The sequence below is a fragment of the Oryx dammah genome, unplaced genomic scaffold, assembly GCF_014754425.2.
Source record: "Oryx dammah isolate SB20612 unplaced genomic scaffold, SCBI_Odam_1.1 HiC_scaffold_1, whole genome shotgun sequence".
Taxonomy (NCBI): domain Eukaryota; kingdom Metazoa; phylum Chordata; class Mammalia; order Artiodactyla; family Bovidae; genus Oryx; species Oryx dammah.
In genome coordinates this window covers 22142228-22170216 of record NW_024070185.1, presented here as the reverse complement: position 1 = coordinate 22170216, position 27989 = coordinate 22142228, and the positions used below count along the sequence as shown (strand labels likewise).

At 41.4% G+C, this 27989-nt stretch overlaps 1 protein-coding gene across 1 annotated transcript in view; it reads left to right on the top strand.

Annotated features, from left to right (window-relative positions):
- The first annotated feature begins 23914 nt into the window (after positions 1-23914).
- Positions 23915-27989, top strand: part of LOC120862159 (methylthioadenosine phosphorylase) — a 43408-nt gene continuing 39333 nt past the window's right edge. Inside the window, exon 1 of the mRNA XM_040238284.1 lies at positions 23915-24055. Within this exon, the coding sequence (XP_040094218.1) occupies positions 24023-24055 (33 nt within the window). The 5' untranslated portion in view covers positions 23915-24022. The remainder of the gene's footprint in view (positions 24056-27989) is intronic.

The following is a 27989-nucleotide window of genomic DNA, read 5'->3' as shown; positions in this document are numbered from 1 at the left end:
AACATATTTCTGTGGTAAATCCTTCACCAGGCAATGATCTATACTGAGACAAAAAAATGCCTCAAGCACCTTCATTTTTAGCACTTTGTTCCAGTGACTTTAATCTATAGCTTATTTCATCAGCAGAGTACATACTTATATATCTAATGGGGCCAAAATACTTTTTGGCTTAAAATGAAATTCTTGAGGGAAATGAAATGTGCTTACTGGTATGAAATCAGCTAGTAACATAAAAACTATGTTTAGCAATTTATGAATTTCATCTGTTAGGCTGCACAGCAGAGAGCCAAAACAACAATTGCTTTAATCTTTTGTTCCTTATCCTGTTTCTACCCACTGATAAGGCACTGATACCCACTTAGGTGGCTCCTAGGGCTAAGCTTCAGAGTCCGCCCGGGGCAAAGCTTTCACACTGGTGGGGCTTTCTCTACCTTTCATCTTCAAGCTGTTCCCAGGTCCAGTAAACAAATACTCCTGAACAAGTTCTCATGTACTTGGGCCATGTATTCAAGTCCCTTAATCACAGCCCTTCATTTCTGACTTTGTCTATGATGACTCAAGAAGACTTATGTATCTCCAATTATTTTATGTACACATTGTGGCTGTATTAGTCACCTTGCAGCATGATATTGCCACATAACAAATGAGCCTTAAAACTCAGTGACCTACAGCAGTAAGCATTTATCCTTACATTTATGGATCTGTGCATAACATGGTTTGGCTAATCCAGGCTTTCTTTCAGGCTGTGGGTGGGCTAGCCTTGGCTCTTGGCTGTAGGTTCAGTTCAAATCTGTCTCAAGTATCTTTGTTCTGGGGCTAGGCTCATGGAGAAACAGCTGTTGAGGCCATGTTCCTCTCATGGTGGAGCACCGGAGCATAAGAAGGCAAACAGGACCATTCAGGCACATTTCTGGTCTCTGTTATGTCACCCATATCTGATTACTAAAGCAAGTTACATGCCCAGGCCCAAAGTCAGAGACTAGGAAAAATACAGTTCACACACACGAGAGAAAGGCAAGGGAGGAAATGATGTAAGTATCTCATGGGAGAAGGACGAATTGAGACCAAACATTCAGTCTACCACACAGGCCCATATCCACAGAAAATGTTGGGCTTCCTAGTGAACCAACTCCTGGAAGGAGAGGGGTAGAGAAGTGTTTAAAAAAAGAAAAAAGCAAACTGCAGTTAGAAAAGCTATGAGTTTCCAGCAATAAATCAAATTAAACAGGTATACGATAGGTTTTATTTGCTAGCAACCTTAATCCTTGCATTTTTAGCATAGTTACAATTCATCCACACCTTCTTTTATAGGTACTGTCCCATTTTCTACCTGCATAGGCATCCTGCTACTAGCATTGAGGTTTTTAAAAATAGTGCTAGCTCTGGAGTTTGAAAGGCCTGAATTTTAACCATAGATCTACCATGTATGTGTGAAGTAACCCTGAGTGAGTCCTTGTGTGTTTTGTGGCTTAAGGTTCCTTATCTTTAAATTATGGTGGTATCTGTGCTGTTGAGTTCTTATAAGGATTAGTCATAACACATGTAATACTTCTGGCACATAGTAGAAATCCAAAATAAGAATTTATTTTCTTACAATTTGTCCTTCATCTCTCCCCTTCTCTCCGTCCTTTGCCCAGGATCCACCGTAGAAATTTGTTTGTTGGTTCAGAATAGTTGGTGGATATCTGACCACCTGTCCACTTTGACCATTTATCAGTAAACAAATAATAACCTGGAGCCAAGCCATTCAGGGTTATCAGGAGCACACCATCTAAAGAATTTTCTCACAAATTGGAAAGTTCTTGATTTTGCTCTCATTCCTGTGAAGTATCTTAGGAAAATATAAGTATAGAATTTCAAGCATGTCACGTCTAACCGTACAATCAGCTTTCAGCTAAGCAAGAAAGAAAAATGGATCCCGCCTCCCACCAGGGCGCTCTAGGGCTACAGGGTTTAGAAGTTTAAAACTTCCTTTATAAGAAAGGAGTCCTTGAGCTCCTACAACACCACCTCAAATCTAATGTTTAACTCCACCTCAGCTTCATAATATGTGTTCTAATTCACCAAAAAATAGTGCATCAATTGACAAACCACAGTCTATTTTAAGAAGGTTGGCTTCATCTCTCTCACCACTGTAATTTCACCATTTGGCACAACAGATGGGCTAAAAATATTTGCCAAATAAATAAAAGAATTAATGACTGAATTTTTAAAAAGCTATGATGGTGGTTTAGTTGCTAAGTCGTGTTCGACTCTTGTGACCCCATGGACTATAGCCTGCCAGGCTCCTCTGTCCATGGGATTCTCCAGGCAAGAATACCGGAATGGGTTGCCATTTCCTTCTCCAGAGGATCTTCCTGACCCAGGAATCAAACCCAGGTCTCCTGCATTGCAGGTAGATTCTTTACCAACTGAGCTACAAGGGAAACAAAACAAACTATAGAACTTCTAATTGAATACAAACTAAACTAAGCCCGTTATTTTTATTTCTCAATTCAAAATGTATTTTATTACTCACTTCTATTGACTTTAAGCTGCTATTTCAAACTATCAGTCTTAGGCCCTAATATTTGGAGTATAATAAATTACTCCTTGAGATTTACTGTGTAATAGCTCAGTTTTATACAAAGCATGCATGCAGCATTTTAGGGGTTAAAGAGGAGGTCATTATAATCTAACCAGGGATATATTTGAATTTATAAAATGAATAATAATGCTAGAATGAAGTTTTCATTATTCCATAGTTTGATCTTTAAAGAATTGGACTTTAACTTTTTAATTCTCATGAATTAAAAGAAGTCTTGCATCTAGGGTTATTTATTGTATTTTACCTGCTTTAGAATCAAAAGCAAATGTTTGGCAATCATTTAAAGGGATTATCATAATATCGTATTTCAGAATTTGAACTGAAGCAGCAGTTCAAGAGCTACTAAGGAACTGACTAAACAATGAAGTTATGTCAGTGTATATGTGTGGGTACACACATGTGTGTGTAGACATAACATGTACAATATACTCTAATCCACCATAGGTAATCATAGGTAATATTGTAATCATAAGTAATATTTTATCACACAGTTTAATATATAATGAACCTATAATACAAAAGTTTAAATATAATTTCAAACAATGCCTTAACTCTTAGAGTCAGTCTCCTTTTTGTGAAAAGTTTTCAAAATAACATTTGTTTATTCTTATTACATTAATTTGAAAAAATTTATAAAACTATAATAAAAATAATATATATAATAATATATATAATGGGTATATTCCTATACACTTCATTAGCACCATCCAGGAAAAATAGTCCTATTACATTTTTGGTATATTTCTTTTTCTTTTACTATGAGTATATATATATGGGTAGGGTGTGTGTGTGAATGTACTCAGTTGTGTCTGGCTCTTTGTGGCCCCATGGACTATAGCCCACCAGGGTCCTCTGCCCATGGAATTTTCCAGGCAAGAATACTGGAGTGGGTTGCCATTTCCTACTCCACGGATCTTCCAGAACCAGGGGTCAAACCTGCATCTCTTGCATCTTCTGCATTGGCAGGAGGATTCTTTACCATTAGCACCACCTAGGAAGCTCATATGGGTTGGGGGAGGATTAATAAATACTGCATAAACAGCTTTGCTCTTTCTTTCACTCAACAATACATACTATATAATAAGGATATCTTTCAAAGTTCTTTATTTGCATCATTTTAATGATTGTATAATATCTTATACTACATATCTAGTCAATCCTCTAATGTTGGTCATTTAAGGTATTTCAAATTTTATAATATTATAAATGAGACAGTAATTATTGTCTGCTGCCAGCTATTCTGTTCTACCCAGAAGCAGGCTTCAACCTAACTAAGTGGTAATGCTCCTCTTGGCCAGATTTTCAGACCAGGACAACTTATTGGTCAGTTATCAAACAATAGAGTGGTGATTCTTTAGCCAGGTATTCACCCCTGGTTGAGCTAGTCAAGGTCAGCAGAGATCATATGTTCACAGTGTTGAAAATAGTGCTAATCAAAGTGTGGTAACTGCAATGGTATTCAAAGGTAGACAAGATGGTTTTAGGTGGCATATTTAATGCATAATAAAATAATGTCAATAGGGTAATCTCTTTGCATGAATACTTCAGTCAGTTTCAGTGATGATTTGTGCCTTTCATACATTCTTTGAACAAACTCTTATTGAGAATCCCCTAAATCCTGGGCTCTGTTTCATGGGGAATGCCAGTATAAACAAGACATAAGTTTTCTAACCTCAGGAGGCTTGCATTCTAGCAAGCTGCTGCTAAGTCGCTTCAGTCGTGTCCGACTCTGTGCAACCCCATAGATGGCAGCCCACCAGGCCCTTGCATCCATGGGATTTTCCAGACAAGAGTACTGGAGTGGGTTGCCATTGCCTTCTCCGATTCTAGCAAGAGAAACGATAATTAAAAAGTAAACAAATATTAAGTTCAGGAGGAAATTAGAATGGAATATGATTGGGTAGGCTTGGATTCATTTTAGGAAGAGAGATCTGAGTATATTTTTTCATTGGAGGTACCCCTTCTATGGGGAAACAGTGGAAACAGTGTCAGACTTTATTTTGGGGGGCTCCAAAATCACTGCAGATGGTGACTGCAGCCATGAAATTAAAAGACGCTTACTCCTTGGAAAGAAAGTTATGACCAACTGAGATAGCATATTCAAAAGCAGAGACATTACTTTGCCAACAAAGGTCCGTCTAGTCAAGGCTATGGTTTTTCCAGTGGTCATGTATGGATGTGAGAGTTGGACTGTCAAGAAAGCTGAGTGCTGAAGAATTGATGCTTTTGAACTGTGGTGTTGGAGAACACTCTTGAGAGCCCCATGGACTGCAAGGAGATCCAACCAGTCCATTCAAAAGGAAATCAACCCTGAGTGTTCTTTGGAAGGAGTGATGCTAAAGCTAAAACTCCAGTACTTTGGCCACCTCATGGTAAGAGTTGACTCATTGGAAAAGACTCTGATGCTGGGAGGGATTGGGGGCAGGAGGAGAAGGGGACGACAGAGAATGAGATGGCTGGATGGCATCACTGACTCGATGGACGTGAGTCTGAGTGAACTCCGGGAGTTGGTGATGGACAGGGAGGCCTGGCGTGCTGCGATTCATGGGGTCGCAAAGAGTCGGACACGACTGAGCGACTGAACTGAACTGAACTGAGCCCTTCTATTAAATGAAGGACTGCGTCATGTAAAGATCTAGGGGATGAGCATTCTCAGCAGAGTGAGCAACAAGGACAAAGACGTGAAAGAGAACAAGCCTGGTGCATTCTGGGAAACAAAAGCAGCCTGCTTGACTCAGTAGACGGAGCAAAGGGAAGCTGGTTAAGATGAAGTCAGGAGGGTGATTCAGGAGCCAGATTATAGAGGGCCTTGTAATATGTGATAAGGATTAATTTCTTCAAAGTGCAATAGCAAGTGTTCAAAATGTAATAGCAAGCCACAAGACAGTTTTAAGTGGATTTTAAAGAACAAATTTATATTTTGAAAATATAATCTGCTGCTATATGGAATATAATTGGAGGAATGCAGAAACAAAAATAGGAAGGCAAATTAGGAATTTAATTGATGTCACAGCCAGTTATAATAATAACATGGACCAACATGACAGATGGATATGTTGAGAATTGTCAGATTCAAGGTATGTTTGAAAGTACAGCAGACCAGACTTGTTGACAGAAGAGAAGTAATGTTTGAGAGAATACACCACGTATTTGATTGTGTAATTCAGTAATTATGTAACTTGATGTGTGTGCTAAATACAGAAACCTCTTGAGAAGTCTTGTTATAAAGCAAAGCCCAAAAAAAGCTGCTGGAACCAGAGTGTGATAATAAGTCTAGGAGGGTCATTTTATTTTATTGAGATGGGAGGTCTATTTGTATGATGATGAGAATGATCCAGTACTGGGGGTGGTGGGGATGGATGTTCACAGGGTACGGCAAGAGTGGAGGGACTGTCCTTCAGAAGAGCTGGACCTGCTCGTCCTTTGTATCTAGAGGGAAGAGCATAAGGGTAGGGTCAAGGAGGCTGGTAGATTTGGTAAAGGGGAAAGGAAGCAATTCTCTTGTTCTTATTTTCTTAGTGAAATTTTTAAAAGTCAAGATTATCACCTGAGAGTGAGGACTGGGAAGGAATGTTGGAGCTTTGACAAATGAGAAGATATAAAGCACTTATTTAAAACAAACAAACAAACAAACAAAAAGATAAAGTGGACAGGAAATTGATGAGAGGATTCTAGCAAAATTATCTATCCTACAGTTTTGAGATCTGTGGCAATACCCAAAAAGCAAATGTGTTTTTCTTCCATTTTACTTAGCTGCTTAAATGAAAGGGTCAAGTAAGCAGAGTTTGGGTTTGGGTTTTGCCAAAGAAGCACAATGGAGACAGGGAAGAACAAAAGAATTGACGGTACATGAAAGGGCGTTATGGTGACATCTATGGAATCTAAGATGGGTAACTAAAGAAGGACAAAGGGGAGAGTTGGACAGAGAAGAGGTATGGGCTGGACCCATGAATTATTGGAGTGGTAGGGTTCTTGAGGAGACAGGAACAGATGCTCTGGATATCAGAAAGTGGGATGATGGAAAAGAAGAATTTGGAGGTTACTGATAATCATAAAATCTAGGCTATGACTGTGGGAATAGGTGAACACAGTCGAGGGTGGGGGTGGGAGGGAGGAAGAGTTATTGGAGTGACGAGGTCAAAGAACTAGAATTGATCTCCCAAATAAGTGGTTCTGAATCGTTTCTGTTCATTCAGAGCAACCTGAGAGTTAAAAAAAAAAACAAAAAACCTCTAATACTTGAATTCCATCTTGACTAATTAATCTACTGACACTGGTTGTAATAAAAGAAAGTACAGTGTTCATTTACAGCATGCCAAGCAACAAAAACAAGGTAGTTCATGCTCAGAAGATCCAAACTCCCTGGTGGATTTCAGGGAAGGGTTTTAAAGGCATCACTTGGGGTGAGTGTTGCAGCTTGTGGACCTTCTTCTGATTGGCTAATGGTGAGGTAACAGGGTGATGATTTAGGAATCTTAATCATCAGCCTTCTGGTTCTAATCAGTCTGGGGTCTGCTTGCTTGTGGTCAGCATGTAGTCAGCATCCTCCCCCAGAAGGTCTTAGTTGAACAACTCAAAGATACGTGACAGATTGTTGCGTAGAGAAAGAATATTTTATCTGAACCATTGTCATTACTTTTCTTGCTTGACTGCTTTTCCTTTCTGCAATCCCTGTCTTCTATAATTGGTAACTGCTTGAGTCTATTCTTTGCAACCTCAGGGAAAATCTAGAAGAGTAATGCCTTTCTCTACAAACAAGAAATGGAGAACATGGGGGGCTTTTTTACCTGAGACAACTTCATAAGGTCCTGCTTGGTTTTATCCCCGCTTCTCTTTGATATTCTTCAATCTGGAGGGGAACAAGGATGAGACAAGAAAGGGAATAAAGTTTCCAATAGAGATGTTAATCATAAACTTGGCAGGGGAACTTGGTTTTAGGGAACTCAATTTCAGGAGTAGTGGTAAAGGGAAACACAGTGAGTCAGCTGCTAAAATCTTTCATGCATGAAGCAGAATGACTGAGTAGATAGGAAATGAAAGCACTCTAACATAATCTCAAGGGAACTGGGGTTTCTGAAAGAGAAGCAATGATGAAAAACAAGGAGAATAACTATTATTCTATTCCTCCCTCTGATCTGGAAATGTGGGGCATGGAAGCAAAAACAATCATCCTTTAAAAGGGCAGCAGGTAAGCTGGATGTAACTGGGAGAGTCAGGTCTTAGAAGGTGATGTATCCAGAGAATAGTCTGAGCCAAGAATTCAGAAGAAACAATTTAGAGAAGAGTGTGAAGGTAAAAGAGGTTCAAGCCCTGAGTTCCAAAGGCTGCGCTGGCAAGGACTGCAGTTTGGGAAGGAATGAGAGAGTAGGTCAGGTAAAGGGATATTCAGAAATATATGGATGACAGTCCCTATGTTAATCTGAGAGGCTTGAGTTGTAGTGATTAGTCCCATGGTCTGTCAGGGAAAGGTGGAAAATTAATTCTAAGGATCACTTCCTTCTTGGGATAGGTTGCTTAGGTAGCCTGTGGTGATGAAGCAAGTGGAGGAACTGGGTAGGTGGAGTGGGAATCTGTGAATCTCAAACCCTCTGAAGTTGGACTGAGAGCAGCGTCAAAAGCTGTAGAATAGTCATTCCCACAAGTGTAAGCTGTGAGCTTTCCTTAAAATCTTTGACATGAGCAGTTAAATGGCCTGAAAATCAGAACTTACTGAGTCCTGTTTTATTATCTATGTGTCTGTTTACTAGGCTTTAAATTGCCCTAGCAGAATCTTTTATTAACTTTTTATCCTCAGCACCTAGCACAGTGCTGGCTACAAAGGCAGTGCTTAATAAATGTTTGATGCACTGAAATGAACCACGTAAAAAGCTAAAGACAAGACTTTATTCAATCCAGAGTTAAGTAACCAAGTGAGGCACAATATTTTGTTAGCGATTCTAGACTGCAATCTTACCAGGCTGGATCTGCTGCCAAGTACTCTTACATTTCTAACCACAAAGAGCACTTTTATTTTTCACTTGTTAAAATAATTAAATTAAAATAGTTTCTGCCAGGAATTGGTGCCACAATAGACGTGGTTAAGTATTACATTAAGAAATCAATATTTCTAGCTTGCACTAAGTACATTAGCATCCCTTAATTTAGAAGCGTGAACAGCGTGTGAGCTTAAGATTCATTTCATGAAAGGATAAATTAGATCAGCTAACCCAAGGAGAAAATGAGACCTCAACATAGTTTTTAGTTCTAAACTTTGTGTTCTATGTGGGGCACAGGTTTTCCCTTTCTTTGGAATTTGTTGTTTGGACTTTGGGCAATCTAACACAAAGCAAAAGCAAAGAGGAGAGAATCTCTGCTCAAAAAATCTGCCGTCTGATCTCAATCTCTTGTGTTAGAACCCTGTTGTATTTCTTCCTCATTTATAATGATGTATTTCAAAAATCCAGGTACCAAGTGTTTAATCTAATATGTGATTTGCTAGTATATTATTTTTAAAAAATCTTTTTTATGCTATATATTAAAATAAAGATTTATTATGAGAGAAAAAATAAGCAAAATAGAACAAAACCATTCTAAATTTATGCAACCTAAGTGCAATAAAAAATACAAAGGAAAATATTCAAATATACAAAAATTTATAAAATCATAAATATGCAAATCACAAAACAATTGAAAGGAAAAATATTTTCATTAAATAGAAAAAAGGGTTAATAAGAAAAATAACCTCAATAGTTATATAATCAAAAGATATGAATGACAACTTCACAAAGAGATAAAAATTGTAAAGGAAATAAACTTAAGATAACAATCAAAATGCTAGTTTATACTTAACAAATGAGCCAAACTAGATTAATAAAAATAAAAATGCTAGTGAAAGTGTGGTATAAATATTGCACAGAACTTGTAATATTGTAATTTAGGGTAACCATTTAAAAAACTTATATTGACGTGTTATTGTTTTAACATTCCTACCTTTATATTTAATAATTCTAGCTCTTCAGTTAAAAAAAGAAATCAATAGAGTGGATACAAAATTTTCCAAGATGTCCACTGACTATTTTCTATTGTAAAATCATAATAGGAACAATCCATACAAATTATAACAAAGGGATAGGTATAGTTAGAGTACTACGAAAGTTATATGAAATCCGTAGACTGACTGCTCTACAGAAAAACCCCTCTTATTTATGGTTTCACTTTCAGTTACCTATGGTCAACCGTAGTCCAAAAGTATTAAATGGAAAATTTCAGAAATAATTCATAAGTTTTTTAATTGCACACCATTCTGAGTAGCAAGAAAAAAGCTTGCTCCATCTCACTGTCCCATCCAGGATGTGTGTCATCCCTTTGTCCAGCTATCCTGCCTCTTAGTCACCTAGCAGCCATCTCAGTTATCAGATCAGCTATCACACTGTCGCAATGCTTGTGCTTAAGTTACCCTTATTTTACTTAATAATGACACCAAAGCACAGGAGTAGTGATGCTGGCAATTTGAATATGCCAAAGAGAAGCTGTAGGAAGATTCCCTTAAGTGAAAAGGTAAAAGTTCTTGACTTACTAAGGAAAGAAAAAAAAAATGTATGCAGAGGTTGCTAAAATCTAAGTCAGAACAAATCTCTCTGTGAAATTTTAAGAAAGAAGAAGAAATTCATGCTGGTTTTGCTGTTGTACCTCAGATTACAAAAGTTATGGTCACATTGTGTGATAAATGCTTAGTAGGATAGAAAAAGCTGGTGACTCAGTGGTAAGGAATCTGCCTGCCAATGCAGAAGAAGCTAGGAGATAGGAGATGTTCGTTTAATCCCTGGGTCAGGAAGATCCTCTGGAGAAGGAAATGGCAACTTGATCCAGTATTCTTGCCTGGGAAATTCCATGGACAGAGGAGTCTGGCGGGGTACAGCCCATGGGGTCACAAAGAGTCAGATGCGACTCAGCATGCAGGCATGCACCACAAGATGGAAAAGACATTAAGTTTATATCATGAGATATTTTTAAGAGAGAAAGAGAGACCATATTCACATAACTTCCATTACAGTATATTGTTATAATTGCTCTAGTTTATTATTACTGTTGTTAATCCCTTACTGTGCCAAGTTTATAAACTAAACTTGATCATACTATATATATATAAAAACATAGTATATGTAGAGTTCAACATGGTTTCAGGCATTCAATGAGGATGTTGGAATGCACCCCACATAAGGGACTGCAGTAGTGCATGACAGTGGAACAATGTCGTGGATTATATTAATTATTATCAACATATATTATAATTATTATAGTAATTATAATAATTAATAATTAATATAATTAAATAAACTTACAAAGTCTATTTAGCCACATGAAAAAATACTTCTGTAGATCAACAAAAAAATGCAAAGTTTAAACTTATATATGCCCTGAGATTACACTCAATAAAATACATGGAATTTGGATTAAGATTAAAAGGAACTAACATTTTTAATATAACTATTTCAAAAGGCATAATAATAGTAGTTCTGCTTTATTGACTATGCCAAAGCCTTTGACTGTGTGAATCACAATAAACTGTGGGGAATTCTGAAAGAGATGGGAATACCAGACCACCTGACCTGCCTCTTGAGAAATCTGTATGCAGATCAGGAAGCAACGGTTAGAACTGGACATGGAACAACAGACTGGCTCCAAATAGGAAAAGGAGTACGTCAAGGCTGTATATTGTCACCCTGCTTATTTAACTTATATGCAGAGTACATCATGAGAAATGCTGGACTGGAAGAAACACAAGCTGGAATCAAGATTGCCAGGAGAAATATCAATAACCTCAGATATGCAGATGATACCACCCTTATGGCAGAAAGTGAAGAGGAACTAAAAAGCCTCTTGATGAAAGTAAAAGAAGAGAGTGAAAAAGTTGGCTTAAAGCTCAACATTCAGAAAACGAAGATCATGGCATCCGGTCCCATCACTTCATGGGAAATAGACGGGGAAACAGTGGAAAGAGTGGCAGACTTTATTTTGGGGGGCTCCAAAATCACTGCAGATGGTGACTGCAACCATGAAATTAAAAGACACTTACTCCTTGGAAGAAAAGTTATGACCAACCTAGATAGCATATTCAAAAGCAGGGACATTACTTTGCCAACTAAGGTCCGTCTAATCAAGGCTCTGGTTTTTCCTGTGGTCATGTATGGATGTGAGAGTTGGACTGTGAAGAAGGCTGAGCGCCGAAGAATTGATGCTTTTGAACTGTGGTGTTGGAGAAGACTCTTGAGAGTCCCTTGGACTGCAAGGAGATCCAACCAGTCCATTCTGAAGGAGATCAACCCTGGGATTTCTTTGGAAGGAATGATGCTGAAGCTGAAACTCCAGTATTTTGGCCACCTCATGAGAAGAGTTGACTCATTGGAAAAGACTCTGATTCTGGGAGGGACTGGGGGCAGGAGGAGAAAGGGACGACTGAGGATGAGATGGCTGGATGGCATCATGGACTCGATGGACATGAGTCTGAGTGAACTCTGGGAGATGGTGATGAACAGGGAGGCCTGGTGTGCTGCGATTCATGGGGTCGCAAAGAGTCGGACACGACTGAGCAACTGAACTGAACTGAATATTGGCACCCCACTCCAGTACTCTTGCCTGGAGAATCCCATGGACGGAGGAGCCTGGTAGGCTGCAGTCCATGGGGTCACGAAAAGTCAGACAGGACTGAGGACTTCACTTTCACTTTTCACTTTCATGCACTGGAGAGGGAAATGGCAACCCACTCCAGTGTTCTTGCCTGGAGAATCCCAGGGACGGTGGAGCCTGGTGGGCTGCCATCTATGGGGTCTCACAGAGTCAGACACGACTGAAGAGACTTAGCATAGCATAGCATAATATTTACTAAGCACTTATTTGGGCTAAGGACTGCTCTAAGTACTCTACGTGTTTTATCTAACGTAATCCTCAAACCACCCAATTAAGTAGATATTATTAATATCTCCATTTGCAGATAAGGAAATGGGAGTCCAAAGAGGTTTAATGTTTAATAACTTTTTTCATGGTCACTCAGCTACAGTCAGAAGGCAGAGAGTCAGAATTCAACCCCTGCCAATCTGGCCTCATGGTGAAATAACAATGAACTATTTTCTTTTTCAAGGTGCTTTATACTATGGTTGAGACATTGCTTAAATGATTAACAAAGAAGGGTTTTTATGCAAACTATTCTACACAGATAAATCTAAAGGTATGGTAAATAGATCTTCTAATTCTTTGCCATGGGGATTTCTCTAACTCCTAAGAATTATTTATTTAAAAGGAACTTGGAAAACAAGGAGCATTCCTTGTTTCTCCATTCCTACTATCATTCCTAATAAACCAGTCTCCGCTATAACTGATTCAGGGAGAGTTAATACTGTCAGCTCTAGGGGACAATCAGCCCTATCTCCATACTGAGATAAAGATAACGCTTATAGGTGCTCATCCACCTGGTGAGTACTGTTACCATTCAGCTGTTGAAAAAACTACAATCAAATCATAGAAAATCATGCTTCCTGGGGGCACATGAAGAAATGCAAAGGCACAGGCTAGAAAAAAAGATACAATACCAGATGATATCACTTATACGTGGAATCTAAAATATGGTACAAATCAACATATCTATGGAACAGAAACAGACTCAGAGACAGAAGAGACTTGTTGCCAGTGGTGGAGGAGGGTAAGAGAGGGAAGGCATGCGAGTTCTGGATTAGCAGAGGCAAGCTATTACATATAGGATGGATAAACAACAAGGTCCTACTGTATACACCAGGGACTATATTCAATATCCTGTGACAAAAGAATGTGAAAATGGAAAAAGAACGTGAAAAACAATCTATCTGTCTCTCTCTATATATATGTATCACTGAGTCACTTTGCTGTACAGAAGAAATTAATACAGCATTGTAAATCAACTATACTTCAATAAAATTTTTTTAAAGATTATATTAAAACGATTGAAATTTTTTCCTCTTTCAAAAATAAAAAGCCTGTAGGAAATCTTGCCTTGAGCATTTTTGCCCAATGTCACAGCAATCTTCTTTTGCTTTCTCTCAAAAACAAAAGTAATCTGAGTGTCCTCCAGCATACACATGCAGTTTAGATTCATTTTAGAGAAACAGTCCACTGGTGTCTCTGGCATAGCACGACACTATGGGGTTGTAGAAACATTTTCAGCAGACCCGGAATACTGATTCATCACTCCAAACTAGCCCTCTTCTCTAGCTCACTCCTAAGAATCAATATTCTTTTCAAATGTTAATTATTTTTATCTACAAATAAGAAAGAGTTTCTTTACAGCCCTAAAAATGGCGTTACAGGAGGCACCAATGTGAATGGCAACTCAAATGTACTCTGGGGGGAAAAGGAAAACAATGGGAGCTTAAAAAGGCAACAAAGAGAAATTACACAGGTTATCTTTACAGAGCTATGATTGGTGCTGGCAGGCATTCAGTCACTTGCTGGCAGCAGATAGGTTGCTAGGCTGTGATCTCTAAGGAATAAAGAATTCTAGGTGGTCTGGATCTCCAGAGGGCTGCATCCAAAGTTCATGTTGTGTCAGGGGGGACACGTGTAAACTCTATTTTCTTAATGACCTCCCAGCTCCCTCTCAGATCACTTTGAATTAAATGACTTCATTTCTTATTGATTTAAGCCACTGATACTTAAAGAGATTTGTGTTACAACATCTAGTACTCTCAGCGAACCATGATTTATGGCCCCCTCACCTCCCTACTCTTTTCAACTTTGGAAGGCTCACCCTACTTCTTCACCTCCTGCCTCCAGAACACACAGAATCACAAATTCAGTCTGCCACAGACTGGGCCTGTTAAGCAGCAGTCAGTGTGACTGCTGATTAGGGCCTGAAAAGGAAGAAGGTATCCTTGGACCTAGATATGTTCACCAATCTTCAGTCCAGTTAGATTTCAAAGACTATCCCGGGGACATCTCTCAATGAAAGAAAGAGGGGTAACCTGTAAACAGAAGAAGTTTGAGCTTGCTTCTCATAGGGGACTCATCAGTTCCGTTCAGTTCACTTCAGTCACTCAGTCGTGTCTGACTCTGCAACCTCATGGACTGCAGCACACCAGGCCTCCCTGTCCATCACCAACTCCCGGAGCCTACTCAAACTCACGTCCATCACATTGGTCTGACTCACTGGACATGAGTTTGAGTGAATTCGGGGAGTCGGTGATGGACAGGGAGGCCTGGTGTGCTGCAGTCCATGAGGTTGCAGAGTCGGACACGACTGAGTGACTGAAGTGAACTGAACTGATGGTGGTGCTGGTGCTGGTGGTGTAGGCACTAAGTCGGATCCGACTCTTTTGCGATTCCATGGGCTGTAGTCTGCCAGGCTCCTTTCTCCATGGGATTCTCCAGGCAAGAATATGGGGGTGGGTTGCCATTTCCTGCTCCAGGGGATCTTCCTAATCCAGGGACTGAACCCAAATCTCCTGCATTGCAGGCGAATTCTTAACTCCTGAGCCATTCAGGAAGCCCCTACCGTGGATGGGCCTCATCCAATTATTTGATGGCCTTGGGAGAGAAAACCTGAGTTCCACTGAGGAAGAAGAAATTTTCCCCCCAGACTGTCTTCAGACTCACACCTGTAACATCAACCTACCCTGAGTCTCTAGCCTACTGCCTGCTGGCACAGCTCTCTTGCTACAAACCAACTGATGCTTTCACAGAAACTGAGAGCGTGAGTCTAGGATTAGTTCACCCCTCTCATGATTACCCTGGTGGCTCAGCGATAAAGAATCCATCTGCCATTGCAAGAGATGTGGGTTCCTTGTTTGGGTCAAGAATCCCCTGGAAAAGAAAATGGCAATACACTCCAGTACTTTTGACTGGGAAATCCCATGGACAGAGGAGCCTGGTGGACTACAGTCCATAGGGTTGCAAGATTGGGCATGACTTAGAGACTATACCACCACCCCATGATTAGCTTCCCTTCTCCCATCCCTGACCCAAAAGAGAAGTGCATATGAGATGCTTCATAAATGTTTCCATCATTCTGGACTTTGATCCCAGCACAGCTGCTTTTGCTCTGCTAGCCTTCCAATGGTTAGCCAGGAAAACATTGGGTTTATTTGTGTCTGTCACCTCAATTTAACTCAGGTGCCTTTCCCCCAGAAAATCATGGGTTATTTGAAGATGAGAAGTTGTCTTTATAGTAAGAGTGCCTTTTAGATAGCAAAACCCCTCTGCTAGAAATACTTTGCTGCTTCTCCATAACTGTTGTTTTGTACCATCCCCCTCCCCTGCTGAAATGTATGCATTCCCTTTAGCCCTTTCCAGATGTCCTAAGATATGATTTTATCTCACTATCAATTCTGAGGGGACCATCTACTGAACCTTAAAGGAGCTGTCAAACTAGATTGAGTTCTCTTAAAATCCTGGACTTCCGGCATACCTCTAAAAATAAAAATAACACAGAGGTGACTGGAAGATTGATCATTCCTCCATAACAAGATTAAAAGTCATGGTTTTCAAAGAATGGAATTGATTTACTAATAAAATCATATCGTAAAAGCCAATGATATTCCATTGCCCTGTTGTGTGTCCAGTCACTTCTCCTGATAAAACGTTTGCTTTATCCTCCACATGAAAATGCAATTAGACCACATAGAGTCTCCTACTTAAAACACTGTAATGCTCTGCACGCCCTACAGAAGAGAGTCAGAACTTCTTAGTGTATATAACATAAAGATCAAAGACGTAACTGCTGATGGACAGGAGGTTGATGACTGTGCCGAAGGAGGAGAGACCCGGCGCAAACTGGGCGGTGCACATGTCACCCCTGTCGCTGTGCTGGAACTTCAGCAGCATTGCCAGATCCTCTAGATTTTCTGGAAAGCCCGGAATCCCTAGTTCCCCAAGTAAAACATGCTAAATTTTAAATGCCCCTGATTTAAGGAAAATACTGAATGAGCCAAACAAAACCAATCTAATTTCAAATTCAGGCTACAGGGCCCTCTTTGCAAGGCTGGACTCTGACACCTGCTGCCTGTCGGGCATCACCTCTCACTCACCCCTTAAGCGCACACCCTGTGCTCAGGTCATGTTCTGAGAAAGGCAGCTGTGTAACTGCCCTGCCTTCAGTCCTGTGTTCACAAGCCCCTTCTTGCCTGTGAACACATAAGTCATACTTCATGATTCAGCTCAAGGGCCTTTCCTCAAGACGCCCTTTGACCCTGACTCAGACCACATTCACCACGCTGTCCTTGTACCCTGCTCTCCAAACTCCATGTATCCTCTCCCTTAATCTGCAATTTATTGCTCTTTTGTATTTGTCTGACTCATCCTAAGAGACTCTAAACTCCCCAAAGACAGGAGCAGTATTTTATCAATTTCTCTCTCAATGCAGGGCCTGGTACCTCACCATCATCACTAGCACACACAGTATTTAACCGTGTTCCTGATGCCTTGCAAGTATTAACTTGAACTTCCACACCAGACTAGTAATATCCTCTCATTTGACAGATGAGGAAACTGAAGCACAGAATGCAAGAAGATTCAACACCAAATAGTCTGGAATTGGACACTAATCTAGACACTTCTAGACACTAATCTAGAAGCATGGTCTAGATGTTAGACCATGTTAGACTATATGGAGCAGCATTATTCTTTGGAAATAAAATTATATCTAATGGTCATTTTCTAATAAAGGATCACTCTTTAGTACTTCGAATCCTTTTCTAATGTATCTTTCAGTTGCTAATCAAATAGAAAAGCTGAAAGACTATTTTGTCAAGAAGGCAAAACTTCACTAAAATAATGTTTAAAGAACCTAAACCTACCCAGGTTTTTGAATTCATCTGCCCTTGATTCAGCCTTGGTGAAAAACAGTGCAGCTTGACCTGGTGATAACCCCATTAGGGAGTTTCATTTGGTGCAAATAGCAATTTAAGCAAATATGCCCTTCTGTTTTTTCTAGTGCTCTTTGTTATTACAGTAAAATCCAAGTTTGAGTTTCATGTGGGAAATCAAAGAGCCAAAGAAAGGGACTTTTCATTATATGCAGAAACGCAAAGAAATGCTTTGTATTCCCATTCAAGCAGTTATTATTTTTCTGCACAGCTAAGGAATGGAAAATCTAAAAAGAAACCAAGTGCTAGACTGGCCTCTGCTCTTTTACCCAGATGGAGGTTTCGTAGGCCTGTGTGAGTTTCAGGGTAAGTGCTGTCAGTCTCAAAAACCAGTAGGTCTGCATTTTCCTTTGCAGCTCAAGCACTCAAACTATAGACGTTGTTACTGTTTTTAATCTGATTATAAATGTCCAACTAAAGCAGTTAAATGTTTAGAAAAGGTGAAGACCTGATAATACGTAAGAGACTTTGAGGTACTCTGTTGACACTCAAATAATGTAGCCAAGGACAAGGCAGGAAGTCAGTTAGTGCTATTAATCAGTAATCTAAAAGCATTGTGTCTGTGTGCAAGTGTCTTTTTCTTGGCTAACATCTGTGAAATGATCATTGAAAAATCTGATAAGGGAACATTCTTGAAGTATGCAGGAAAATCCAAGTGATTGCCATCAATTACAGCTCACCTTTTGTAAGGCTCAAACTTGACATTTTAAAACATTTTTATCACCTTGCTTCAAAATGAACAATGTACTCATGATTAAAATTCTACCTTCCTTTAATCTAGATATTTGTGACATAGAAGGTCTAATCCTCTAGTTAGTATTTTTACTTCGGTAATTTTTAAAATAAAGTTTTCATACCGTCTGTCCTTCCTACCCCCACCCCTCCGCCCCAAATACTGTTCTATATTCCTGACCCATGAAAAGTGCTGCCATCTGCTGGCCATTGATACATATAACTGCATATGAACAGTTTGGAGATTTTTGAGGAAAGAATTCTGGAAAAAAAAAAAAAAAGGCACCTTGTTCTATACAAGCAATGGAAGCAGAGGACAGTTGTTTAACCTTTAAATTATCACAGTCTCTCATATGAAGCTAATATGACTCAAGCGTTAAACAATGTTAACTTGCAGGGTTAAAAGCAACAAAAAAGCTAACGTTTGCTGCCCCCTGCTGTTCAAATTCCTTAGCGTTTCTGAACTTAATTCTCGCCGAAAGCAAACATAATTAACGCATCGGTTCCTCTATTCATTCACTCATATAGCCGTTCACTCAGTTTTCATTAAATGAAAGAACGTAAGCCATCCTATGCACCTACAAACCATGCTGTCTGCAGGCGACTGAGACACAAAACTGACCAATGTGACAAGGAGAGAACAAAGAAGAATTTCAAGGCAAAATTACATGAAATCTGTTTTTACACGTCCCTAGAACCCATCAAAGATTGAAGGCAGGAGGAGAAGGGGACAAGAGAGGATGAGATGGTTGGATGGCTTCACCGACTCAGTGGACATGAGTTTGAGTGAACTCCGGGAGTTGGTGATGGACAGGGAGGCCTGGCGTGCTGCAGTCATGGGGTCGCTAAGAGTCGGACACGACTGAGCAAATGAACTGAACTGAACTGAGAACTCATCAAATCAGTTGTACAAAATCTGTGGTGCCTGGGCTTGGTAATAATATGAGGATGAGAAAGGGAGAATGGAAGGGGAGGACAGGTGAGGGGCGGGAGAGGGAGAAGCAGAGTGTAGGTAGGCACAGTGAACATGACGAATTGCTGCATCCTCTTTAGTCCATTACAAGCATTAAAATTTTTAGTAAGGCGCTAGATGAGTTTAACACAAGCACGTTCCTTTTGGAGCAAGTTTTCTGTCTGATGTTTTAATTTTCTCCAGGAAGACCAGGAAACATGCTCTGCTCCGTCCTTTCATAGTACCTAGTGGCAGTCTCTATCCTCACCCTCACCACAATGTGTGATAATATCTGACTTCCTGACTCCTCTCACCAGATGGCAGTTCATTATGGGCTGAGAGGGGATACAGTCATATATCTTTCTCTCTTCAGCTCTTAGCTTAAGGCCCAGCACGTGGTGGGAAGGATAATACAGTCGCTAAGAATTCAGACTTTGCAGTTAGATTGAGAACGGAATCCCAATTATCTAGTTATATAAATTTGAGAAGACTTCTTAAATGTACTGAGCCTCATGTGATAATTGGCATAATAACACATACCCTTGTGCCTTCTCTAACATCACATTCCACCTAGAATTTTATTATCTTAGTTTGTTTTAATCTCTGTAAAATTCCCAGATCCCTAGGAAAGGTAACATTAAAAACTGCCACTGGACATTTACAATTTATCAAGAGTGATAGATGTGATGGACTTTTAGATGGCAGGTGGGGGTGGGAGAGAGAAGACTGAAGGCCCAAACAGACAAGGAAGCTTTTGAAAAAGGTAAATAAGCAGAAAAAGTGGGGTGAGGGTGAGGCAGCTTTTCTCAGTCTCATCAGCTTTACAATGAGGATTATAACAGCATCCAAGGTGGTTGTAAGGGTTACATGAAGAATTTGTAGTTTTCAAGAAATAGTAGCTGTTCTTATTGTTGTTCATAAAGATTCGCAGAAGACAAACATGACCCCATTCTCAATTTACTTTTAAGATATTATTTCGAGACAGCACATGGATTTAGCAGGGAAATAAGGAAACATTATAAGTTATTTCCTGTATTTTAATTTTTCTCCACTGCCCACAGGTGTGCCTCATGTTTTAAAAGCAGAATGAAGAGAAGAAACCGCAGGTTGCTATCACAAAAATACCACATATTGCGGGGCTCAAACAGCAAGCATATTTCACAGTTCAGGAGGCTGGCAAGTCTAAGGTCAAAGTTCTGACAGATTTGGCGTCTAGTAAGGGTCTGCTTCCTAGTTCATAGGTGACTGTTCTCTCATGGGGCAGAAAAGGTAAGGAAGATCTCTGGGGTCTTTTTTATAAGAGAATGAATTCCATTCATGAGATACCCCCCTCCATGCCCTAATCACCTCCCAAAGGTCTCACTTCTTAATACCATCACAGGGGACGGGTTAAGATTTCAACATACAAATATTGGAAGGACACAAACATTCAACACATAACATTTGTCATAGCTCAGATACTGACTTACTGAACAGAGCATATTACATCGCAACTGTATGTTAAAATATAGTTGAGCACTTAAAACATCCTGGTCCTTTTTCTCCCAGAGTACAAAAATGCCCATGCCTCTTTCTCTTTTCTTTCCTTTTTTTTTTTTTTTTTTTGAGAATTCGTGATGCCTATGTTTCACAATAAGAAGGAGATACAGAGAACGATTTAGTTACATAGATACTCTATGGCACATATTTTTATTTTCAAGCATTTTCATGTAATGTCATTTGTATCTTGTTTAAAATGTATTTATTTTTAAAGTAGGTCCTTTTTAGTTATCTATTTAAAATACAGTAGAGTGCACATGTCAATCGTAAACTCCCACTCTCCCCTACCCTTCCCCCCTGGTAACCATAAGTTCGCTCTCTAAGTCTGTTCCCTGTCTCTTTATGACAAGATTGAATACTCTTTGCTTCACCAGGGGAGGTGAATAGGCTTTAGGAATTCATCTTGATATTCCTTTTCTTACAATAGAAACAATAATAACTACCTCAGAGGATGTGAGGATTTTGTAATTCCAGGATGGATAGCCATTCTGTTAACCAGAATGCATTCCTCCTGTGCAGCATTGCTCTAGGGAGAGTGATCAAGATTTTCCTTCAACAAATCCAAATAATACATAACAATTCACCTTTGGTGGGATCTCCAGAAATGAAAGGACAGACACAATTTGAAGTGAACATGGAAGAAAAGACAAGATGACTTGAATGGAAGCTATTTCTAGGCATTTTAGGGCGAAATGAACTCATGGTAGAAATAAGTAATGGGAAAAACTAAAGAAGTAGAAATTGATTGGATGAAATAAGACAATCAAATAGAGGAATCTCCAAATATCTCGAGCACACCAAGTTCAAAATAGCTGGTCAAAACTGACCCTTATTATCTCCTTTCAAATCATGTGTTTCCTCCCTCAATCAAAGATACAAGTTACATGTTATTGCTGGACACTCCATTTTTATTAAATATGGGATTGTTAGGGCTTCCTTAGTGGCTCAGCAGTAAAAGAATCTGCCTACAATGCAGGAGACTCGGGCTCAATCCCTGAGTAGGGAAAATCCCCTGGAGGAGGAAATGGCAACACTCTCCAGTAATCTTGCCTGGGAAATCCTATGGACAGAGATGCCTGGTGGGCTACAGTCCACGTGGTCGCAAAAGAGTCAGATACTACTTAGCGACAAAACCACTGAAATATCTATATAGTACCTTAATCAGAACTTATAAGGTGGCCTGAGTACTATTTTAGAATTGTCTTCAGAAAGACAAGGTAGAGATAAACAGAGGGAATTTACAGGGCAAGAACAGCAGGGCAAGATAAGGTTATAGACACCTTATCTTGTTCCAGATTCTCTATACCAATCATAAAGGGAGAGACCACTGACTATCAGAAATTTTGGCCTACTTTGATTCTGGGCTTTGTTAAGAAAAAAAAATTATCCAAACTTGGAAATAAGCCAAAAAGATTATTGCCTGCTTATCAAAGCATTGTCTGACAAGTCAGCCCAAAGGTCATCTGCTTCTGGGAGGAGAGAAGTTCATTCAATTAGATATTATCTATCCTTTTCCCCTATGAGTAGTGGGCTATCAGCAGCAGGACAAGCTCTCCACAGCTGACCCAGCTTCCCATCTGTTTTTGTATAGCTTCAAACTAAGGATAATTTTTAAAATCTTAAGTGACTGGGTAAATATCTAAAGCATATTTTGTCACAGGTGAAAACTATATGAAATTCAAATTTAAGTGTCCATAAGTTTGCACTGGAATACAGCCAGGCTCATTCAGTTAGATATTGTCTGTGTTTTTTAACTTCACACACTCCTTAATTTTTGCCTCTTTGTAGGCAAGGTTTGCAGACCTCTTACCTAAGGGCTGTAACTGTGTTTTATTGTTTCTTATCGATAAGGGTTCAAACTCTGGTGGTAGTTATCTTACATCAAAGCACCTAAGTTGGTCAAGATTCCCTACCTGTGAAGCACCATATAGCCCAAGGTGTCTGTGTCCCTGCAACGGTTCCCCTCTGAGTAGTGAGCTATCAACAGGACAGTCAGCAGACAAGCTCCTAGGAAACCACATTCAGGAGGAACTCGCAGCCTCCTGCCCTTTCAAAGGAGCACTCCAGTCTTCCACTTTGCCACTGCATTTTATAATTTAAAAGAAACAGAAGAAAACTTTTACATTGCAAGAAAATTTACATCTTGAGCAAATAATGAGTGAAAATTTTTACTGTTTTAAGTAAACAGGATATGGGAAGCACCCAGTGATGTCTGAATGAAGTTATACTTGTGTGGGGTTTCAGTTTTACTGCTGTAGGGAAAAAAGGAAGTTCACCCCTCCACAGCCATTCTCCCACCCCTAGAGTAAAATCTTTGCATTTCTATCTATCAGAATATCACTGTCACCCAGCATTTTGTTGAAGAGAATTCAATTCATCCAGAGAGTTTAAATTGGATTATCCCAGTGGAGGGCTGGTGCAACGTGAAAGGGCGGGTGGGGGTGGGGGGGGGTGCCCAACTAGTGGTTGAGTGATGACAGAAATCCGGATTCTGAATCTAGTTGAATTGGACTTTGATCGGGGTGGTTAGGGTTGACGTTGGCCTTGGCATTGTGGACCCAGGCTGGAAGTTAGGGAATGGTTTATCCCGTGGAAAACCTGCCCCATAGCCAGAGTTTGTAGGTCAGAAAGGTTATCATTATCCAGCAGCACGTTACACTGTTTATTTTCTTTCTGTCTTCCCCAGAGTCTCGGGCCAGCCAACCCCACCTCTGTTCTGTCTCCAACGACTTAACAGAAAGGAGCAAACCCCCGGTTGAGTAGCGGGGATGAGACGAGTCAACGGCACCCCGGCCCCGCATTCGCAGCTGGAGGCAGCCTCAGCGAAGAGCCTGTCCCCTCGTCGCCACGATTCTCCCTCCCCAGCCCCCGAGAACTTCTGGAACCAGATGGGCCCGACTCTACAGATGAGGCCGAGCTTGCCGCGGATACGAGACGGCGCCAGAAGCGCTGCTCTTCCTTGTCGTGTTCTTGCGAAAGTTAACGGAGCCGATGAGAGTGCAAAGCACAAAGTCTGGAACAGCATAAGCTGTCAATCAACGGTCCCCATTATTATCACTATCATGAACCCGTTAGCTACAACTGGGGGTAAGGCGAGGCGAGGAAATCCACAGAGAACCGAAAAGGTCTGCAAAAGAGGCGGGAGGCGGGCATCAGGACTTGAGAGGGGAGGCGGGGGAGAGCCCACGCCAGCAGCCAATCCAGCTGTACCCGGGAGGAAGAGGAGGAGCCACCGCCGACCCCAGGACCTCGCTGCTCAGTCCCGCGCCGCGCGCCCGCACCCGCGCAGCTGCTCTGTTCCCCGCCTCCATCTCGAGTGTGGCCGCCGCTCCTTCCTCGCCAGACATGTCCTCAGGTGCCACTCCGGCTGCCGTGAAGGTGAGATTAGACGTCCTGGCTGCTGCTATCCTCCCTGCCCTGTACGCTGTCTCTCTCTTCCGGGGGGACAGCGTCTCTGGGCCGTGCGCCTAGCGGGGGCGCCCCCGCCGCGGCGGGGAGGGTCTGCGGCTGTTTAGCCCGGGGTGGCGAGCGAGGGACAGGAAACCCCTGCAGAGTTTGCCATTGCCCTGCCTTTGGTCTCAGCTGCTCACGCAGGGCGAAGGCACGCCCTTCGGAGAGGGGCCGCGAATCGGTACTGCAAGTACCTTTCTGAGCAGATGGGTCAGGCTGGGGCTGGGTGTGCCACGTGGGTGGGCGCCTACAACCCCTGAGGGTCTCCTCGAGCCCTGAACCCTGCCCGACTTAAACGCTTCCGCTCTGACTTGGCCCTCTGCCCCCGGCCCACGTGGGAAAACTGCATGCTTGCTCTTTTGCAAGCTTCCGGCTTTTTGTTTGTGTTCTAAACGTAGGCCTTCTCTGCTTTGGGGACTCTTGAGAGTTTTTACAACACCGAAATGGAGTATAGGAGTACTGGGCCGCTCCCTGTTTGGAGGCCTCTGGCTTTAACCTGCTTTGCTGTTGTTTAGTCGCTAAGTCGTGTGGGACTCTTTGGGACCGCATGGACCACCATAGCCCACCAGGCTCCTCTCTCCGTGGGATTTCCCAGGCAAGAATACTGGAGTGGGTTGCCTTTTCCTTCTCCATGGGATCTTCCCCACCCAGAGATAAAACCCCCGACTCCCCCTTGGCAGCGAATTCTTACACCATTGAGCCACCAGGGAAGCCCAGACTGCTTTGTGGGCACCCTTGAAAGGTGAAGATCGGTTTCCTTGTGCCCTCGGTCCTCAGGGGTCTCCGTATAAGGGATCATTGTACTGTGGAAGCTTTGACCAATAGTTCCGAGGTTTGCAACGAGTTTCCCAGGGGCTTTTAAGCAGTTTTTCCTGTTGGTCCTGGCGGGGGGCGGGGTGGAGAATGTAGAATTACAGTCCACAGAAGTAAATTAATGATCAAAGTTAACATCTCTTTCACGCCTGACCAGCTAAGAGGTCAGTTAACTTGTCTGGCTTTAGACATTCTTGGCTGATGAGATAGGAAGGTCCGTGATTCCACGTTTTGTGGAATCAGTTTTCAGTTCCCCTGGAGAAAGCAAATCTGTGGTCAGTGTGTACTCAGCCAGAGTGATTACCTTAGTAGGCCCTTGCAGCTATCAGAGACACTAGATGAAAAGGGGGTGGGGTGGGCAGAGTTGCAGTCACACTTAGGATACTAAATTCCTTTTTCCATTTCGAAAAGAAATCTTGCATTAAACAAGTATTTGTAGACTGCCTCTTCCTTATCAGTCATAGAGAACAAAGCAGAATTTTTACGAAGCTCTTTATCATTTCGGTAAAATGGGAACCTTACTGTAGGATTTGCTGGGATGTTAGAATTGTATTGTCTTTTAGCATGTGGCTGAAACTTATTCAGTGGTAGCACTTCCAAGTGGGGGAGCTGAGATTAATTTTGATTATCTTTTTTCCAAAAATTAAATTAGGTTGCAGCTTTCAGTGGGCAAGCAAGAAACTATTACCTTTCTCTTACAGGAATGCACTTAAAGTGACATTAAAGATAGAGAGGGGTGATATTTAAAACAGTCTCACTTTAACCTCGTTTGGCATTCTCCCTACCACACAGTTTCCCTGTAAATTAGTGCATTTTTAAGTGCAGAATGGGCACTGTGATTAGAACGCTGATGTAAATATTGAATGATGTATATTTGTTCTTGGCCAGCTGCTGAATATAAAATTAATAGGTACAAATAGTGCTGGGCCTGCCTGCTGATTTCTCTTTGGAGTCAGAACAGGTGAAAACTTTGCTGTTGCAATTCCTTCATTCCTACACCATTTCTGCCAGACTGTTGAGGCAACATACTATATAAAGAACACGAGATGGTAATGTCCTGAGCAAAATAAGCTAATGAAAACCATATCGTAGCCCCAGATCATAAAATGTAGAGCTAGAGTGTTCCTTAAGACCCTATAACCACACGTACCTCTTTTTTCAGGGGCCCAGAAAGTTCACCTAAAGAGTCCAGAATTACACAGTTGGACCTGGACAGTGATTGAACTGATGTAGACATCCCACCAGTTACATGCTGTGAGCCATTTCTGAACTCTGACACATGTGGTCCCTGTGTCCTGTTTTACTGTGTTGAGAAAGGTCATGCAGCTTTAAGGAAGAGGGAGTATAAAGTGTGTCCATAAGCAAGCAGCCTTCCAAGTGCCTTTTGGACACACTGCCACAGAATTAATAGCAGCCAGTGTCTGAGAGGACCTCAGAGATACCATATCCTACAGCACCAGGCATGGGCAGGTGGCATGCTTAACCACATAGAAGGTTTGAACCAGTCTTTGCCATTCTGAGGGGCTCCTTTAATGGGCCATGGCTCCCTTAGGCAGCTGCCCAGCTTTTACTCTGAAAGATTAAAAATCAGTCTTGTTTACATGATTGCTATGACAAGGAGGGGATGTGGTCCCATCATAGTTGGGTAGTGGGCTGTAAACAAAATGGTAGTAAGGGGGACGATGGGCAAGTTATGGAGTGTAGACTGTGGAGAACAGGCCTTTGAAGCTCTCCCTTTTGCTGGCTGAGTGTGGACCTTACACTGAAAAGTCCTTGAGTGACCTTAAAATCTGGTAGACAACCCGCAGACCCCAACTGGAAACCGCATGACAACGAGCCTTTGTTTTTTGCCTAGAGACCCAAGGACAGGATGGTTCCTCCCTTAGGAGAACTGTCCTGAGCATTGTTGGACATAAAAGAAACACATCCTGGGTCCCTCCCCAGTCATGGTGACGGCCAGAAATGTCCCCGTGGATTCCCAAGAGAGCCTCCATACTTCACTGGGCACACCTAAGGCAGAGACCGCCTGGTGAGGAGACGACACAGCCAGGGTTGCGCTCTGAGTAGCAGAGAAAGACAGAGATAAGGGGCTTCTTGTTGTTGCATTAAGGAAGGCTTTTTTTATTTTACTTTTGCTGGAGGTGAGAAGGTGTATAGAAACAGTGACAGATACAAATGCATTATTCCATTTGATTCTCATAGTTGTACAGATTAAGGAAAGGCTGGGTTTACCTGGTAGCTAAGAATCTGGCTGCAATGCAGGAGACCCAGGTTCGATCTCTGGGTTAGAAAGATCCCCTGGAGAAGGGAATGGCAACCCACTCCAGTATCTTTGTCTGGAAAATTCCATGGACAGAGGAGCATGGCGGGCTATAGTCCATGGTGTCATACAGAGTTGGACATGACTGAGTGACTAACACTTTGACCCATTAGAATAATACCTTGACTTTGCAAGGAGAGGTGGGTTAAATTAAAACCATGATGTTCTGAACCTGCAGTTATTTTGGATTAGTGCCCCTACCCCGAGACCTCAGTTAATGTTACTTGTTCAAAGACTCATTCTCCAAAAATGGTCAAATTCTGCTCAATGTCACTAATCATCAAAGAAATACAAATCAAAACCACAATGAGGTCACTTCATACCTGTCAAAATGGCCATCATCAAAAAGTCTACAGGACTTCCCTGGTGGGCCAGTGGTTAAGAACCTGCCTGCCAGTGCAGGGGACGTGGGTTCGATCCCTGGTTTGGGAAGATTCCACAGGTGCAGCAACTAAGCGCCTGCACCACAACTGCTCAGCCTGCACTCTAGAGCTCAAGAGCCACAACTACTGAGCCCTCATACCTAGAGCCCATGCTCCCCAACAAGAGAAGCTACTGCAGTGAAAGCCCACAGACCACAGTGAAAAGCAGTAGCCCCTGCTCACCTCAACTAGAGAAAAGCCCCATGCAACAACAGAGACTCACACAGCCAAAGATAAATAAAGGGCCTACAAATATGTTGTTGGAGCAACCTAAATGCTCATCAACAGATGAATGGATAAAGAAGTG